The sequence below is a fragment of the Phaseolus vulgaris genome, chromosome 2 (assembly GCF_000499845.2).
Source record: "Phaseolus vulgaris cultivar G19833 chromosome 2, P. vulgaris v2.0, whole genome shotgun sequence".
Lineage (NCBI taxonomy): Eukaryota > Viridiplantae > Streptophyta > Magnoliopsida > Fabales > Fabaceae > Phaseolus > Phaseolus vulgaris.
Window position 1 is genome coordinate 1,618,782 of NC_023758.2, and position 17,224 is coordinate 1,636,005.

A 17,224-nucleotide genomic window follows, 5' to 3' on the forward strand; every position below is an offset into this window, starting at 1 on the left:
CTAATTTAGAAACCAAATTTCTTTTTAGTTTCTAAAATGGTCTCTAATTTAGTTACTATTGCAACTAATTATTTTAGTTTCTACAAATTGGTTTCTATTCCATAATTTTATATATATATATATATATATATATATATATATATATATATATATATAATAGAGTCATTCATTTAGTTGACAATAAAACAAACACATATAAGCTTTTAAATATAAGTTATTGAAACAATTTTCTAACATAAAAATATATGTAAAAATAAATAATTAAATTAATCATTTTTAAATAATTCAAATTTTTCATTCCAATATCAATATATAACAACCATATACAACTATATAGACCACTCATGTATCCATAAGGACATTCAAAAGACAAAAATCAATTGATGTTTTTTAGGATACTCGTATTATGTAGGTTATATAAAACATTAACATCTAATCCAATACCAAATACATAGATTTACAAATAAACCTAGGAGAAAATATTAGCATAAGTTTAAAACATCCAATATCTTATCCATAAGGTGGATCTCAATGTGTAATGAACTCTTTCATCATTTTTTATCTACCTAATGTCTTAATTTATGTGACATACACTATTAGTGAAAAGTTAAAAAATATATGTTAATAATAAATTGATAACTAATAAGATATTAATTTAAAAATTAATATATAAATTTTATCAATAATAAAAATTATTTTAAATACTAATAATTTTTTAATATTTAAAATAATATATAATTTAATTAATATAATAATTAATTATTTTTTTATTTATATTTAATAATTTTCTTATAATATATAATTTGTTTACAATTTATTTTAAATAAATACTATTAATCAAATAACAAGTATTATATATATACGTAATAAATTTTGTCTGAAACGGACATTTAATTAATATATGAAATAGTTGCTAATGAAATATATATAAATTATAGAAACAAAATTTCAATAAATACTTTTTTTTAATTTCCGCCTTAGTATATATAAGTTAGAGAAAATATCAGCTATTAGCCAATAAACAGTTGGCCCGAAAAAGGTATTTAACTCAATAAGAACAATCAGTTTAACATCAATATCATTTTGAAGAGAGGGTTGTTAATTAAAAAAATGTAAATGTTCCCTAATAAATTTTAGTTAATATGCGTTTAAAATATCTTTATTATTTTACTTTGCATACATAAAAAAATATTTAAAAGACGTGATAAATTAAAATGATTAGAAGAAGCAAATGATATATGTTCAAAGTTTTGAAAGTAGGTTCCAGACAAAAAGTTTGAAAAGCCTAATTTTCAAAGTCAAAGTCAAAGAAAAGTAGTATTTATTTTACCTTTCTAAGTTAGTGTATTATTGGAAAGCTTTTATATATATATAAAGATGTGATTATTTAAATTTGAAATATATGTATTAATTTATTAATACTATTTATTCTCAGTTTTAAATTAGTAAAAGCAGAAAAAATGATGAAAAGACTAACAAATCAGCATGAAATATTTGATATATTCATGGTGGATTGTATTATTTATAACATTTACTTTTACCTTATAAATAAATAAACATAACATATTTTAACATTTTAATTTACATTATAAATTCTTTCTTATATAAAAAAATTAATAATAACTTGTTTTAATAATTTTTTTATTAGATATGATTTGACTTTTAGCATCCATATATCATTTTAAAGTGTCTTAATTGTTGAGTTATACAGCTAAATGAAGAAAGCCGTCAATGTGGAAAAGTGAGGGATTGCAAAATTTGAAAAGTACACAGAGAAGAATATATAAAGACTAGGAATGGCGAAAAGATTTGCATCAAATTCAGTGATTCTTTGAACTTTGCTAACCATGGAAGACAACCTTATCAACATCTTTTACCTCTTCATTTTTCTCATCACTTTGAAACTGTTGTTCTTTAGAAGGTTCAAGAACCCACCGCCGGGTCCACCGTCTCTTCCAATAATCGGCAACCTCTATCAGCTGAAGAAACAGCCACTCCACCGCGCCTTGCACGGCCTCTCACAGAAATACGGCCCTATCTTCTCTCTCCGGTTCGGGTCTCAGCCCATCCTTGTCGTTTCATCAGCATCTGCTGCGGAAGAATGTTTCACAAAAAACGACATCGTTTTCGCGGACCGTTTTCATTCTACCACGTCCAAGTATCTCGGCTTCAACCACACCATTATCACGGCATCGTCGTACGGCGACCACTGGCGCAACTTGCGTCGTATCAGCTCCCTAGAAATCCTCTCCAACCACCGTCTGAACTCTTTTCTGGGAGTACGAAAGGACGAGACCATGAAGTTGCTTAAAAAGATGGTTAAGATCAACGGTAAAGAAGATTTAGCGAAAGTGCAGCTGAGACCCATGTTTGCAGAACTCACGTTCAACATAGTCATGAGAATGGTGTGTGGAAAACGCTACTACGGTGAGGAATACGACGGCACCACCGCTGAAGAGGCCAAGAAGTTCAGAGAGCTGATGAACGAGATATCGCAATTTGGGTTGGGGTCGAACCTTGGAGATTTTGTGCCGCTTTTAAGATTTTTTAAGAGTCACAAAAAGTTAGAAAATGTTGGAGAGAAGCTCGATGCGTTCTTCCAAGGACTCATCGATGAGCATCGGAACAAGAAGGAGAGTTCAAATACCATGATAGACCATTTGCTTTCCTCACAGAAATCACAACCTGACTATTACACAGACCAGATTATCAAGGGACTTGTTATGGTACGACGTTAATTTACTTTGTACCACGTTGTTTCATTTTGCTGGAATTTAACCTTGGCATGATTATAGTAATATTGTTTTTAATTTGTTAGGCATTATATGTGGCCGGAACTGAGACTTCGGCTGTAGCATTAGAATGGGCGATGTCTAATTTGTTGAACCAGCCAGAGATATTGGAGAAATTAAGGATTGAAATTGACAGGGAAATTGGAGAAGAGCGTTTGATAGAGGAAGCAGACGTTACCAAATTACCGTACCTTAACAATGTTATCTCCGAGACTCTAAGGTTGCATCCACCACTGCCCATGTTATTGCCCCATTTATCCTCTAAAGACTGCAGCGTCGGAGGTTATGACGTGCCACGTAACACCATGTTAATGGTGAATGCATGGGCCATACACAGGGACCCCGAGTTGTGGGCTCACCCTACAAGCTTTAAGCCCGAGAGGTTTCAAAATCACCCAGTGGATGCACACAAATTAATCCCGTTTGGGATGGGAAGGAGGGCTTGTCCTGGTACAGGCATGGCCCAAAGAACTATGGGCTTGACTTTGGGCCTGTTGATTCAATGCTTTGAGTGGAAAAGAGTTGGTGAGGAAGAAATTGACCTCACTGAAGGACGAGGAACTATTGTGGCCAAGGCAATTCCATTGGAGGCCCAATGCAAAGCACGTCCAATTGTTACCAAGATCTTCTAATTTCACCCATCCTTATTTTCCTTTTCAGTTATTTCTAATCATCACCCATCGTTATATATGATTTCAGGTGGTGCTGCTTTGTTTTTTTTTTTTTCTCATGTTCTATCTATGCGTTCTTTTTCAGCGTCAAAATCTCTTATACTATTGAATGTTCAAAGTTTCAAAAGTTTGGAAAGCTTAATTTTCAAAGAAGAAGTAGTATTTATTTTACCTTTATTAGGTTAGTGCATTATATGGCAGACTCTTATATATATAAATAATTAACTCTTATTATTTGGAAGTCTAGAAAAATAAACTAAATTGATGGAACACGAGGATAAGATTTGGCTGGGTATGACTGCATTTACAAACCACTTTTACAGTAATGATAGTATAATCACATATAAATAAATAATATTCTTTAAAGATTAAAAATAATATATGCGTTAGTAAAACATTTTATTCTAAACAGTTAAATTAATTTCAACTTATAAAAATATTTTTAGTTTCAGCTTTTGAAAAATACATATAATTCAATTATATTCATATATTTTGTTGACTTCTAATGCGAGTGAATAATCTCCCATAAAGAGAATATTCTCCTATTAAGTATAATTGGAGAGTCTTCAAATAAAAAAAAATATAGACTTTTTTATTCACTATGATTAAATTTGTATATTAAGTATTTTGATCATATATTACAAATGTTATCTGTAAAATAATTAAAAGTCTAAATAAACAGTGAGTACTTTATAAAAAAATTTATCAAAATTTATTTTTTAAATAGTCATATCATATTTAAATAGTTTTAAAAAATGTTGTTCTAATAGTAAAATCTTATAAAACTTACATTTTTATAATTTTTTCATTTTAATTTTTACACCTTAAAAAATAGTTTAATTATTATAATGAAATATTACTTTGATGTTGGTGCTTTAGATATATATTATTAAAATTGATAAAATATTTTATTCTTATAGAATACTCGAGTTTTAAATTTAATACATTCACCCTATCGCGTAAATTCTTAAACTGAAATGTGATTGATATTTTGAGTTTTTGAATAATTTTAATTTAGTCATTTTAATTTTTTTTATCAGCATTTTAATTCCTGACCTTTAAAGAGAAGAGGTGAATAATTGTAATTCCCATATATTTTGGTATTTTAATAAATTGCGAATAGAGATTTCGACTGTCATTTTAATGCTTTTTTTAATATTATTAATTATTAATCTTGGTGTTTTAAATTATTGTTTTAAGAGCATCAATCTCTTTTATTTAATACTCACCTGAAAAGAATCACGATTTTGAACATGAATAACAAAGGTAAGAAAGTAAAAAATTAGAATCTATTCCAAACTCTGTCGGACAAAAAAAGTAAAATAACTCGCTTTGGTCAATCAACAATACATTCAAAGGGAATGGATATAGAGACCTTCAATCTTAACAAACCTGTCTTTGCTACAATGAAACAACTTCATAAATTCATCCTTCCTAAACACTATAAACAAAGACACTCTAATACTCTGTTTGCTTTTATGGATACTTTGTTTGCTTTTATGGATGTACTGTTCAAAAGAAAAGAAGTGAGAAGATATCAATTATTTAAATTCAGGGTTTTGCAGAGAAGAGAATGAGAGGATATACCACTGAACAGTAAATATTTTCTCCCCTTAAAATAAGAGATGTAAAGGGAAAACCACATCAGCATGTGTTATTTCAAAAATTACCCTCTGCAAAGATTTTTAATATTAAAAAATAGTATTTTTTATGTGATATATTTTCTAATATTATAGTATATATTTAATATTTTAAGAAATTATTTCAAGTTTTTTTTTATTTAATTTGTTGTTGCGTTTATTTTAATATTTTTTTTTATAATTATTATGTTTATGAGACTCATGTATGTATTAAGGTTAGATGCACCTTGTTAAAAATGAAGAAATCATGTTCTATTTTTAATTTATTTCAATTTTAAATTATTTTTTAAATTATAATTGAAATTTATAATTATTTTAATTATCAAAATTATATACAAAATTAATAATTATTTTATTATTACTTTTTACATGAACAAAACAAAATATACTTTATTATTATATATAACATGTTATATTATTATTTTAAATAACTTAAATATCTTTTAAATTAATTAATATTTTATTTTCTTATTTATATATATATACAAACATAAACTTTTTATCTTACAATTTATACCATCCAAAATATATTAAAATACTTTTACAACTATCACATCATTCATTTTTTTCACACTTTCACTTTCCAACCTTTTCAATTTTTCACTCCCACAGTTTCTAATACAAACAAAACATACGTGTACGAGGACATCATCCCGCTTCTTCGTAAAGGACTTCGTTGATTTTCGCGCCTCATCATTAACCACACCATCCTTGTGCCTTAAATGTTGATGTGACGTTTCTGTTTTACATGCGTCGCTTTCGAAATGGTGGGATTCAAATGCATCTTCTCTTTATTTTCCACTTTCTTCATCACTTCTCTGCCATTCTTCACCATCATTCACCCAGGTACCTACTGCTTCTTCCCGCTATTTACTCCATTCTTTTGCGCCTTTGCTTTGCTTTATCTGCTCCCGCATTTTACTCCCATCGTTATATATGATTTCTGGTGATTTTTTTATCAACAAGAATTCTCAAAAACCAGAAAACAAACTGGTGTGGTGCTGCTTTGTTTTTTTTTTCTTCTCCTTAAGATTCTTCATGTTCTATCTATGCGTTTTTTCTCAGCGTCAAAATCTCTTATACTATTGAATGTTCAAAGTTTTGAAAGGAGGTGGCAGACCAAAAGTTTGGAAAGTTTAATTTTCAAAGAAAAAGTCAAAGAAGAAGTAGTATTTATTTTACCTTTCTTAGGTTAGTGCATTATATGGCAGATTCTTATATATATATAAATAACTAACTCTTATTATTTAGAAGTCTAGAAAAATAAACTAAATTGATGGAACACAAGGATAAGATTTGGCTGGGTATGACAGCACCGACAAACCACTTTTACAGTAATAATAATAATATAATCACATATAAATAAATAATCTTCTTTAAAGATTAAAAATAATATATGCGTTAGTAAAACATTTTATTCTAAACAAATAATATGAAACAGTTAAACTAATTTCAACTTATACAAATATTTTTAGTTTTAGCTTTTGAAAAATACTTATAATTCAATTATATTCATATATTTTGTTGACTTCTAATGTGAGTGAATAATCTCCCGTAGAGAGAATATATTCTTATTAAGAATAATTGGAGAGTCTTCAAATAAATAAAAAATATAGACCTTTTTATTCACTATGATTAAATTTGTATATTAAGTATTTTGATCATATATTACAAATGGTTATCTGTAAAATGATTAAAAGTCTAAATAAACAGTGAGTACTTTATAATTTTTTTTTATCAATTTTTTTTAAATAGTCATATCATATTTAAATAGTTTTTAATTTTTTTTGTTCTAATAGCAAAACCTTATAAAACTTACATTTTTATAACTTTTTCATTTTAATTTTTACACCTTAAATAATAGTTTAATTATTATAATGAAATATTACTTTGATGTTGATGCTCTAGATATAATATTATTAAAATTGATAAAATATTTTATTCTTATAGAATACTCAAGTTTTAAATTTAATACATCACCCTATCACGTAAATATTAAACTCAAATGTTATAAAACTTCTTTTATTTTTGTTACTTGTATTATGGATAGTGGTGGATCGTAAAAAAATATTTTGGAGATGTCAAATATTTTTTTTATAAGTGTACAAAAATTTCAAAGTGTCAGATATATAAAATATATTAAAGTTAAAAAATATTTTATTTGCATACAAGTTTTTTTATTTATTTATCAGCAAGTCCTTCAGACAACACTAAATTCCACCACAGATTATAAAAACAATCTTTTATTTATTTGTTTATTCATTATGTATAAAATGAACAATAATTTTGAGTATTTGTTACCTTTCAGTTGTAATAAGTATTTTAAAGAGAAATAACTCACATTATATTCAATATGCAATATGTGATTCTTATCATTGGTAAACTTAAATTAAAGCATGGTCTAAACAATGAAATAAGTTTTAAATGTTTCAAATCCCTCTTTCATCACTAAAAAAAATAACTTTATCAAAATTATTCAACATTTAACAGAAATTAGTATAACCTGAATTAAAATTAATTGAAGTTTTTTTAACTTTAGTTAAGTTTAAGAGATTTATTTTGGAACATAGTAAAATTCTAAAGGTTTCATTTCCATACTCTAATAAATAAATATAATTAAATAATTATTAAATATTTTATATAAACAAATAATTAAAAATATATAATTTTAGTATTTTTTCCTTCTATTTTTTTTTTCAATTCTCTCTTTCTTTCCATAATTTCTCTTCTAACACCCACGGCAATTGGACCTCACTCCACCGCATCTGGAGCTAGAAAGAATAAATATTGTAAGCACTAATGGTCTAACAGATATTTTCAGTTTTTAAAGATAATCTATATCAATTTTTTTCTTATGTTTAATTTATCTTTTAATTTGTTTGCTATGATTTCTGCCTGTTTTTGTTTTTATTTTTATTTTTATTTGAATTTATGTGAAATAGAATTAGCTATTAAGGTTTTAACTACTAATTATTTAGATTTTAAATTTGATAGTAAAAACATTTGTAGCTAATTAGATACCAATTTAAAAATTATTAAACAATAATAAAAACTAATTTAGAAAATAATTTTTTTAGTCTTTTAAATGGTCTCTAATTTAGTAATTATAACAACTAACTATTTATTTGTTATATTTATTTTAAAAGAACTTTATGGAGATTTTAAAATTCATTTTAAGGAAGTTTTAGAAACCCTAATACTTTATGGAAGTTGTAAAACATATGATATTTTATGAAAGTTATGAAACCTGATAGTTAACCGAAGTTTTGAAACCTTGGTTAAATACAGAAGGAAACAAAACATTTTGTTAACATAAGTTTTTCCTGAGATTTTCTGATTTCAATAAATGGTTTGTCCAAGAAAATTTTAATTGAAGGTTTTAATCCTAGATAATATAAAAATAATTTTTTATTTAAATATATTTTTTTAGTGCATCGTCACTGCAACATGGTTTAAATTCTATAATGGCTAATGATAAAAACTTACTTATAATTATTGCGTATAAATAAAATAATTTTAAACAACTTATACGTATGATATTTTAGAAAATATAACAATACAAGAAATGTGTTGAATTGTATTTTAATAATTTTTTAATTTTTTTCGTCAATATTGTATTATAATGATTCCTGACATTGTAGTCTTGTTGATGATCTTTTTAACCTATATGGTATTGGATGAAATGCAACAAACAAATGCAACTTTTTAACTTAACATATTTACTTTATTTCAAAATGCAACTTTTTAACTTAACATATTTACTTTATTTAAAGCATTCTAGAAGTTGATTCTTACAATGACTCTCATTTTCAAAGTGCAAATAAAATAGTATGCACCCTAAAGGAGATAAGGAGAAAGATATACACAATAATTTTATACTAGTTTATTTATCAAAATAGAATATATCTAGTTATAAATTTAGTTTCACTAAGCATAATAAGTTACAAACAAGTATTGTTTTAGATAATAGTTATTCTTAGTTAACATTTTAAGTATTCTTTGGGCCTTTACACTATTGGTTAACCCATTGAATATTCTTTAGACTCATAGCCAATATTGAATAGCCTTTTGAGTATTCTTGAAAATGTAAGAGTCTTTGTTAAAATCAAGTATTGTTTAGAACACAATCATTCATAACTAAAATGAGTATTATTTGACACACAATGTTTATTAAAATCTAGTATTCTTTCGAATCATAATCACTCCTAGTTAACCTCTTTAAGAATGTTATTTAAAGTGTCACTCCTAACTAATAATAGAATATTGTTTATCAAACAATCACTCTTGACTAAAATAAATAATTTATAAGAATAACGATAAAAAATCAAAGGATTATTTACTCTAGAATAATTACTTTTTTCAATATATAGAGTTTTTTTGAACTCTTCTAATTTACCAATTACACACTACTAATTACGCACGAGTAATATAAAAGTGTTTATAATTTCATTTCAATTTTATTCACTAAATCAATAAATTACAATTTTAAATGTTTATCTTAAATTTGGATAATAATAAAATATCAAATAATATAAATTTTAATATATATTTAAAAATATAATATATATTTAAAAATATAATATATATTTAAAAATATAATATATATTTAAAAATATAATATATTATATATATATATATATTATATATATATATAACTTTTGGAAATTGACTTAAATATGGAGATTTAATATTTTCTTTTAAAAACAATATGTTTTTATTATACATAGCAAGTACTCGTGTGACGTGTTTGGGAAATATAAGATTGGCCCTCTACAAAAATTAACAGTAAAAGAATTATCTAAATATACTAAAAAAATAGTCATACAAATTTATTCATCCTAAAAAAACGAAAATTGATCACATATATTCAAAACATTATTTAATTGACATTCAAGTTTAGGAGACTTATATACGATCTATTTCTAAGCTTATTTTTAAAAAAATTATCTAATTATATAGAACTTAACTGCTTATTTAGTTAAAACTTAAGTCTATTTACAGAAGTCTATAAACATACTTCTAATAAAATAAATCTTATTTCTTTTTAATTATTTTGACGTAATTATTTAAGTGTATTTTGATATTACACTCATTGTTGATGAGAATTATGGGGTTATTGGATAAAAAAGATAATATTTTAACTTCTAGTAACAAAATTTTATTCAAACCTTGCTTGATGTGAATTGTTTTAGAATGAACTCTAATAATAGTGTTTGAATTTAAATAGAGGTATATTGGCAGAAAACTTTTCGATAATTAAATTAGTAAAAACCCTAAATATTAGTAATATGGAAATAGAGAAAAAAGATAATATTTTCTTTCAATAAAGCATATATTTATAAGTCTTTTGGGCATCTCTAAATAGGATTATATAACCAAAAAAAATATTATTGTTTCTTAACTAAACAAATGATTGAATTGCTGCTTATTAAATTTGGTTTTTTTCCGTTATTAAGATAATTGGATATTTTTTTCGAGAAATTCCCAATATATGTAAAAGTCATTTTATGATTGTAAAAAGAACTTATACAAAATTGTAAATGATTTTATAATTTTATAAAATGACTGTAACCATTATTTGTAACGATTATAAATTTATACTTATAATATATTGCAACAAGCTCATAAATTCTGAAAGGTCAACCTCTAGCATAGGCCAATAAGACTTAAAAACTCTTGAATATTCATACACTAACAGGCTTGGCCATAACCATAGTAAATTTATAATTAAATAGTATAAAATAATAATATTAAGAGTTATAATATTAAAAGAATATTATATTTTCAATATAACCTTATATTGTTTCTCTCTATGTAGACACATTCTGCTACAGACTCTGCTAAAGAAGACGCTCATGGAACACAGCCTTATCAAGATTATTTCCCTCGTGCTTATCGTCATAATTATAAAATTAGTATTCCTCAGAAAAAGACAAAAAAACCCACCACCAAGTCCACCTTCTCTTCTGGTAATAGGCAACCTTCACCAGCTGAAACAGCCGGTACACCGCACCTTCCACGACCTCTCACAAAAATACGGTCCTATTTTTTCTTTCCGGTTCGGCTCACAACCGGTGCTCGTCGTTTCATCTGCTTCCGCCGCCGAAGAATGTTTCACCGTAAAGGATATCATATTCGCGAATCGTTTCCGTTCTATCAAGACCAAATACCTCGGCTACGACAACACCATTCTCTTAGCAGCATCCTACGGCGACCACTGGCGAAACTTGCGACGTATCAGCTCCCTCGAGATCCTCTCCTCTCACAGTCTTAACTACTTTTCAGGAATTCGAACCGACGAGACTCTCAAGCTGCTCCAAAACCTGGTTCGAGCCTCCAACAAAGAAGAGTTATCGAGAGTGGAGTTGAAGTCCATGTTCGCAGATCTCACATTCAACACTATCATGAGAATGGTGTGTGGAAAACGCTACTACGGCGCGGAATACGACGGGACCAACGCTGAGGAGGCTAAGAAGTTTAGAGATCTCATGAATGAGATGGCTCAGTTCGGGTTGGGATCGCACCTCGGAGATTTTGTGCCAGTGTTCAGATGGTTCGATTTTAGCCGTAGCCACAAGAAGTTACGAAAAGTTGGGGAGAAGATGGACGCGCTGTTTCAAGAACTCATTGACGAACATCGGAATGAAGAGCAAAATTCAAACACCATGATAGGGCGCATGCTACATTTACAAGAGTCACAGCCCGAGTATTACACTGATCAAACTATCAAAGGGCTTATTATGGTAGTTACCAACTCTTATTAGATCGTTACATTTGCAGGATTCGTAGTTTACGAACTCTTTTGTTGCAGGTGTTGATTGTGGCTGGAACAGAGACTTCGGCTATAGCATTGGAGTGGGCCATGTCAAATTTGTTGAACAATCCGGAAGTGTTGGAGAAAGCAAGGATTGAATTGGACACCATGATTGGAGAAGAGTGTTTGATGAAGGAAGAGGATGTAACCAAATTACAGTACCTTCAGAATATAATCTCCGAGACTCTGCGGTTGCATCCTCCAGCGCCAATGCTATTGCCCCATTTCTCCTATGAAGATTGCACGGTGGGTGGTTATGATGTACCAGGTAACACCATGTTAATGGTGAATGCATGGGCCATACATAGGGATCCAGAGCTGTGGGTTGACCCAACAAGCTTCAAGCCGGAGAGGTTTGAGAATGGTCCCATAGACACGTACAAGCTAATGCCTTTTGGGTTGGGGAGGAGAGCGTGTCCCGGTGCAGCCATGGCACAAAAAACTTTGAACTTGACTTTGGGTTCGTTGATTCAATGCTTTGAATGGGAAAGGATTGGAGAGGAGGAAGTTGACATGACAGAAGGAAGGGGAACTCTGGTGCCCAAGGCCATTCCATTGGAGGCCAAATGCAAAACGCGTCCAATCATTAGCAAGATTTTCTGATTTCCCCCTTAATTGTTAATGTACAATCAAATTATCACGTTGAATTATGTAATGGTTTGTCTTTATTCATTTCGAAATATCCAGAATGCGAGTATAATTAGTATGTTTGAATTTTCAATAAAAGGGACTTGAATAGACTTTAAATGTGTATTCAAGTATTCATGGAAGTAGATTTAATGTGTATTTGAACTAACAAATAGACTTAATGTGCACTTGAAAACAAATTCAATTATTTTCATAAGCTGTGATCATTCGAGTGATACTAACTCTTATCTCATACAACAATAGTTGTACACCACCACACCCAATCTCTTGTAAACACGAAATAGAGATGCATAATAAGAAAAGGCCGATAGAAGATACAGCTTTTTCATATAGCAGTAGCAGATCAGGTACACTCGCTTCTATTTGGTTTTGAGGAGACGAAAACCTGTTAAAATTTACAATGTAAAAAGAACATCAGGTTATTTATTCAATTCAACATTATTAGTTTTATATATTTCATACCGAGAAAGAAAAAAAAAATTCAAGAAAGAACTATCTTTTATTAATCATATAATCGTTACGCATCTACTCAAAATATAGCACATACAAAAAAAACAAAATATAGCACATACAAAAAAAACAAAATGTAGTTATTATTATGCAGTTACTACTCAAAACATTTACAATTACAATTGATAAGTTAAAATATAATATGACATCAGATTTACCATCTAATATATCACCCCACAAGCAGAACATGTGTATCTTCATGTTCAACTTGGATAAATTGTCACAAAATAATCAAGGAGGCAGATGTTTAGTCAATATACCACCACTTGATTTAGAAGAAAAAATATGAATTAAATGAATGACACTTTCTTGAATTCTAGTCCAAACGAAATGACAATTGATTTCAATGTGTTTTTATCCTCTCTCGTGAAACGTGATATTTTTGGCTATGCATATAACAAATTTACTGTCATAATAGAAAACAAAAATATTAGTATGCAAATTATAGAAACAAATATTGTAACCACTGAAGTTCACAAACATGTGAAACTAGTGCTCTATATTTTGCCTCCGAGGAAGACTTGAACACTTTAGAATACTTTTTAGACTTCCATGATATTAAAGAGTTTCTCATAAACACACAATAACCTGTGATAGACCTTCTAGAATCAATGAAAGTTTTCCAATCAAAATCAGAAAAAACTTTGATAACAATTTGATTATCACTAGGAAAGAATAGACCAATATCAGGACATCCTTTCAAATATCATAATACACGAAAAATTGTTGTCATATGAGGTTCTCGTGGATTTGAAACAAACTTGCTAATCTTATGAACCGCAAAGTTGATATCAGGCCTAGTATGAGTAAGGTATAACAAACACCCAATCAATCTTCTATATTCACTTGGATCCAAAAGCAACGAACCTTCACTTTTAGAGAGAGAACATGATGATTTCATGGCAGGAATGGGAGGTTTGCAAGCCGATAAACCACTATAAAAAGAATATCTATACAATATTTTCGTTTATTGAGAACAATATCAGAAGGTGAACGACTTATTTCAAATCCCAAAAAAAGTGAAGTGTAGCAAGGTCTTTAATACTAAATGAGTTATGAAGATGAGTTTTAACACGTTGGATTTATTCAAGATTATTGCTAACCAATATATTGTCATCAACATATATCAACAAAGTTGTGAAATAAAGATTGTGTGTGCGAATAAATAAAGAATGACCAGCTACACTTTGAACATAACCAAGTTGTATTACAGTTTGAGTTAATTTTGAGTTCCATTGTCGACTTACATTCTTTAGTCCATATAATTTTTTTTTCTAAGTCCACAAACTTGCGCTAGATAAGAAATATTAAGGCCCAGAGAAGAAGCAAAAGGAATGGCCCAGAGCACCTAATAGAGCGGTTACAGGTGATACTGATAGAACGGTTTTAACTGGTAGAACGGTTTTAACTGGTAGAACGGTTTTAACTGGTAGAACGGTTTTAACTGGTAGAACGGTTTTAACTGGTAGAACGGTTTTAACTGGTAGAACAGTTTTAACTGATAGAACAGTTAAAACTGATAGAATAGTTAAAACTGATGTTAAAACCCTAAACCCTAAACTGATGTTAAAAAAACTGGTAGAACAGTTAAAAAACTGGTAGAACAGTTAAAAAACTGGTAGAACAGTTAAAAAACTGGTAGAACAGTTAAAAAACTAGAACGGTTTTAACTGGTAGAACGGTTTTAACTGGTAAAACAGTTTTAACTGATAGAACAGTTAAAACTGATAGAACAATTAAAACTGATAGAACAATTAAAACTGATAGAACAGTTAAAACTGATGTTAAAACCCTAAACCCTAAACTGAAGTTAAAACTGGTAGAACAGTTAAAAAACTGGTAGAACAGTTAAAAAACTGGTAGAACAGTTAAAACTGGTAGAACAGTTAAAATTGATGTTAAAACTGATAGAACAGTTAAAACTGATGTTAAAACTGATAGAACAAAACTTGATTAATACTGATAGAATAGTTAAAACTTAACTTAAGTGATACTGATATATCGGTTAAAACTTGATTGATACCGATAGAGCAATTAAGACTTGATCGATACTGATAGAGCAGTTAAGACATACTGATAGGACTGATACATTTAAAACTTAAGCCATAAAACAGTCCAAACTTAAATGATATTCATAGAACAATGAAAAAACATAACTTGTATTCAGATAGTAGTCAAAACATAACATAACTTGTATTCAGATAGTAGTCAAAACATAACTAATTATACTAATAATAGAGTAGTTAAAACTTAAAACTTAATGGAGATTGATAGAGAAGGCTAATAGAACATTTAAAAGAGTTGATAATAGAATAGTTACAAGTGATAAATTAGTCAAAACTCAAAAACTAAAATATTCCTATCAAATTAGATTTATAGTATAATAAACATCCTACATACGCGTACTAAAACACTAAGACAATCTCTTTCTTTGTACCTGATAACCATCAAAGCTAGGAACCCAGTCGTTGGTGGCAGGGTTGCTTCTACATCCTCTGGGTTGGATTTCTGTTTCAACTGCATTAACATGGCCATCAGGCAACTCAATCTTATACCCACCTTCCCCTCCTTCTGTAACAGCCTTTATGAATCCACTCCCCGTCTGTTCGATAACCAAAAAAGGAAAAGGAAAAGTCCAAAATGCTGAATCGCATGGTAAGTTTTTTAAGAAACCACAAAATTACACTAAGATGCTTTAATTTCATTTAATTAATTGTGGATCCAGAAATGGTTGATGACGAACCGTGTGATGCTGTTTGTCAATGGACGCCAATTCTTTATAGTACTGCGTCTCCACAAACTCATCCTGTGCATTCACCACCCCCGCTGGTGAAATTATATCCTGTCAATTTTAACAGTTATCAGAAAAACACACACCAAAAGCTCTTCTTATTCTCAAATAACTGGTTGAGAGAGAGAGAGAGAGAGAGAGAGAGAGAGAGAGAGAGAGAGGTCAGAGACATGAGAGCAAGATTGAAGAGATTGAAATTTATGAAGCTCGGGAATATCGTTGTGAGAGAGAGAGTTGTTAACGGTGTGTTGCGGTTCTGGTTCGCTTCTGTTGGGTTTGATGGGTCGGTCGGGTTGCAAGGCATCGAAATGGGCTCTGATCTCATCGGCGATCCTCGATTGCTCCTCCGCCTCCAAAATCTCGTCGCTCCGGCTGGGCTTCGTTCTCGTCGATTGCGCCATCGTCGTCGTCTACGTCGTTTTGCAATTTTTGTCTGCCAAACCTTACGCCAAATTTGGGTGGTGATTGCTATATACGTGCGGAGACAGAGTGTAGGGGTAGAAAGGACACTGAAAATGATGAATGAAGACAGATAGTGACACAACAATATGATATGATAAGGACACCACGAAAACGAAACCATGGGCCTTCAAATGGGCTTCAGAAATTTTATGACACATCAGTGTTGTCATAAAATTAATCAGAAATGGTGTTTTCATCATAACTCCACTTTCACAATTCAATGTAACATAGTCATTAAAAAAAACAATTTTTTATATTTAAAAGAAAAATTAATATGTAATCTTTTTTATCAGATTAACATAAACATATGTAATGGAATACTAGTACGATTTTCATATTTACTGAAAATTAATACACTATTATTGGTTGTTATTTTTCAAGATTGAGCCAAATTTTTATCGTAAGGCTGTTATATGAATTGCAAACTCTCTCTGATTATTAAAGCAGTTATGGTTGTATATATATATATATATATATATATATATAACATATTTCAAAATGATTAATTAAACTGAAAACAATTTCATGCGCTTAATCACGTACTGCATTACGTACTCAGTTTTAGTTTCTGCATGATGCTGCCATAGGTTAAAAAATGTATAAGTTGTTATTTCATGTGCAAAGCAAGAACATATAGAACTTCATATTTTTGTTCTGAGAGAATATATATGAACATCTAAATATGATATTGACAAAGTTTACACAATTTTCATATTTATATGTACAAGGGTAAAGAAATGAATTGACGCCAGCGATCATTGACTGAAACATGGCGTTAATGACCTGAACCTCTTCTGCTTGGCCCTGAAGACATGGTGTTGACTTGTTGAGTCTCAATCAAAAGACGGGTTCTTATATTATCCTCAGTGTTGGCTTTCTCTTTGGTTACTGAAGGT

General features: G+C 29.2%; 3 protein-coding genes across 3 annotated transcripts; 2 read left to right on the forward strand and 1 right to left on the reverse strand.

Moving 5' to 3' along the window:
- The first annotated feature begins 1,800 nt into the window (after positions 1 to 1,800).
- Positions 1,801 to 3,590, forward strand: LOC137810075 (cytochrome P450 81E8-like). The gene is made up of 2 exons (XM_068611197.1): positions 1,801 to 2,726; positions 2,819 to 3,590. Exons 1-2 carry the CDS (start codon positions 1,848 to 1,850, stop codon positions 3,422 to 3,424), a joined length of 1,485 nt encoding a protein of 494 aa, XP_068467298.1. The 5' UTR covers positions 1,801 to 1,847; the 3' UTR covers positions 3,425 to 3,590.
- A 2,221-nt stretch (positions 3,591 to 5,811) lies between these two features.
- On the forward strand, positions 5,812 to 12,687 carry LOC137810076 (cytochrome P450 81E8-like). The gene is made up of 3 exons (XM_068611199.1): positions 5,812 to 5,949; positions 10,922 to 11,846; positions 11,915 to 12,687. The coding sequence occupies exons 1-3, from the start codon at positions 5,852 to 5,854 to the stop codon at positions 12,518 to 12,520; spliced, it is 1,629 nt and encodes a 542-aa protein (XP_068467300.1). The 5' UTR covers positions 5,812 to 5,851; the 3' UTR covers positions 12,521 to 12,687.
- A 39-nt stretch (positions 12,688 to 12,726) lies between these two features.
- On the reverse strand, positions 12,727 to 16,470 carry LOC137810077 (uncharacterized). The gene is made up of 4 exons (XM_068611200.1): positions 16,037 to 16,470; positions 15,819 to 15,917; positions 15,513 to 15,677; positions 12,727 to 12,950 (listed from the first exon to the last, which is right to left on the reverse strand). Exons 1-4 carry the CDS (start codon positions 16,265 to 16,267, stop codon positions 12,909 to 12,911), a joined length of 537 nt encoding a protein of 178 aa, XP_068467301.1. The 5' UTR covers positions 16,268 to 16,470; the 3' UTR covers positions 12,727 to 12,908.
- Positions 16,471 to 17,224: the final 754 nt, after the last annotated feature.

Excerpts from the sequence above, each read along its gene's own strand:
- LOC137810075 (XM_068611197.1), top strand. The coding sequence starts at position 1,848 with ATGGAAGACAACCTTATCAACATCTTTTACCTCTTCATTTTTCTCATC. Across the intron at positions 2,727-2,818 it reads TTATCAAGGGACTTGTTATG|GCATTATATGTGGCCGGAAC; the intron begins GTACGACGTTAA and ends TTAATTTGTTAG.
- LOC137810076 (XM_068611199.1), top strand. The coding sequence starts at position 5,852 with ATGCGTCGCTTTCGAAATGGTGGGATTCAAATGCATCTTCTCTTTATT. Across the intron at positions 5,950-10,921 it reads CTTCACCATCATTCACCCAG|ACACATTCTGCTACAGACTC; the intron begins GTACCTACTGCT and ends CTCTCTATGTAG. Across the intron at positions 11,847-11,914 it reads CTATCAAAGGGCTTATTATG|GTGTTGATTGTGGCTGGAAC; the intron begins GTAGTTACCAAC and ends CTTTTGTTGCAG.
- LOC137810077 (XM_068611200.1), bottom strand. The coding sequence starts at position 16,267 with ATGGCGCAATCGACGAGAACGAAGCCCAGCCGGAGCGACGAGATTTTG. Across the intron at positions 15,678-15,818 it reads TTGACAAACAGCATCACACG|ACGGGGAGTGGATTCATAAA; the intron begins GTTCGTCATCAA and ends GTTATCGAACAG. Across the intron at positions 12,951-15,512 it reads CTAGCTTTGATGGTTATCAG|GTTTTCGTCTCCTCAAAACC; the intron begins GTACAAAGAAAG and ends AAATTTTAACAG.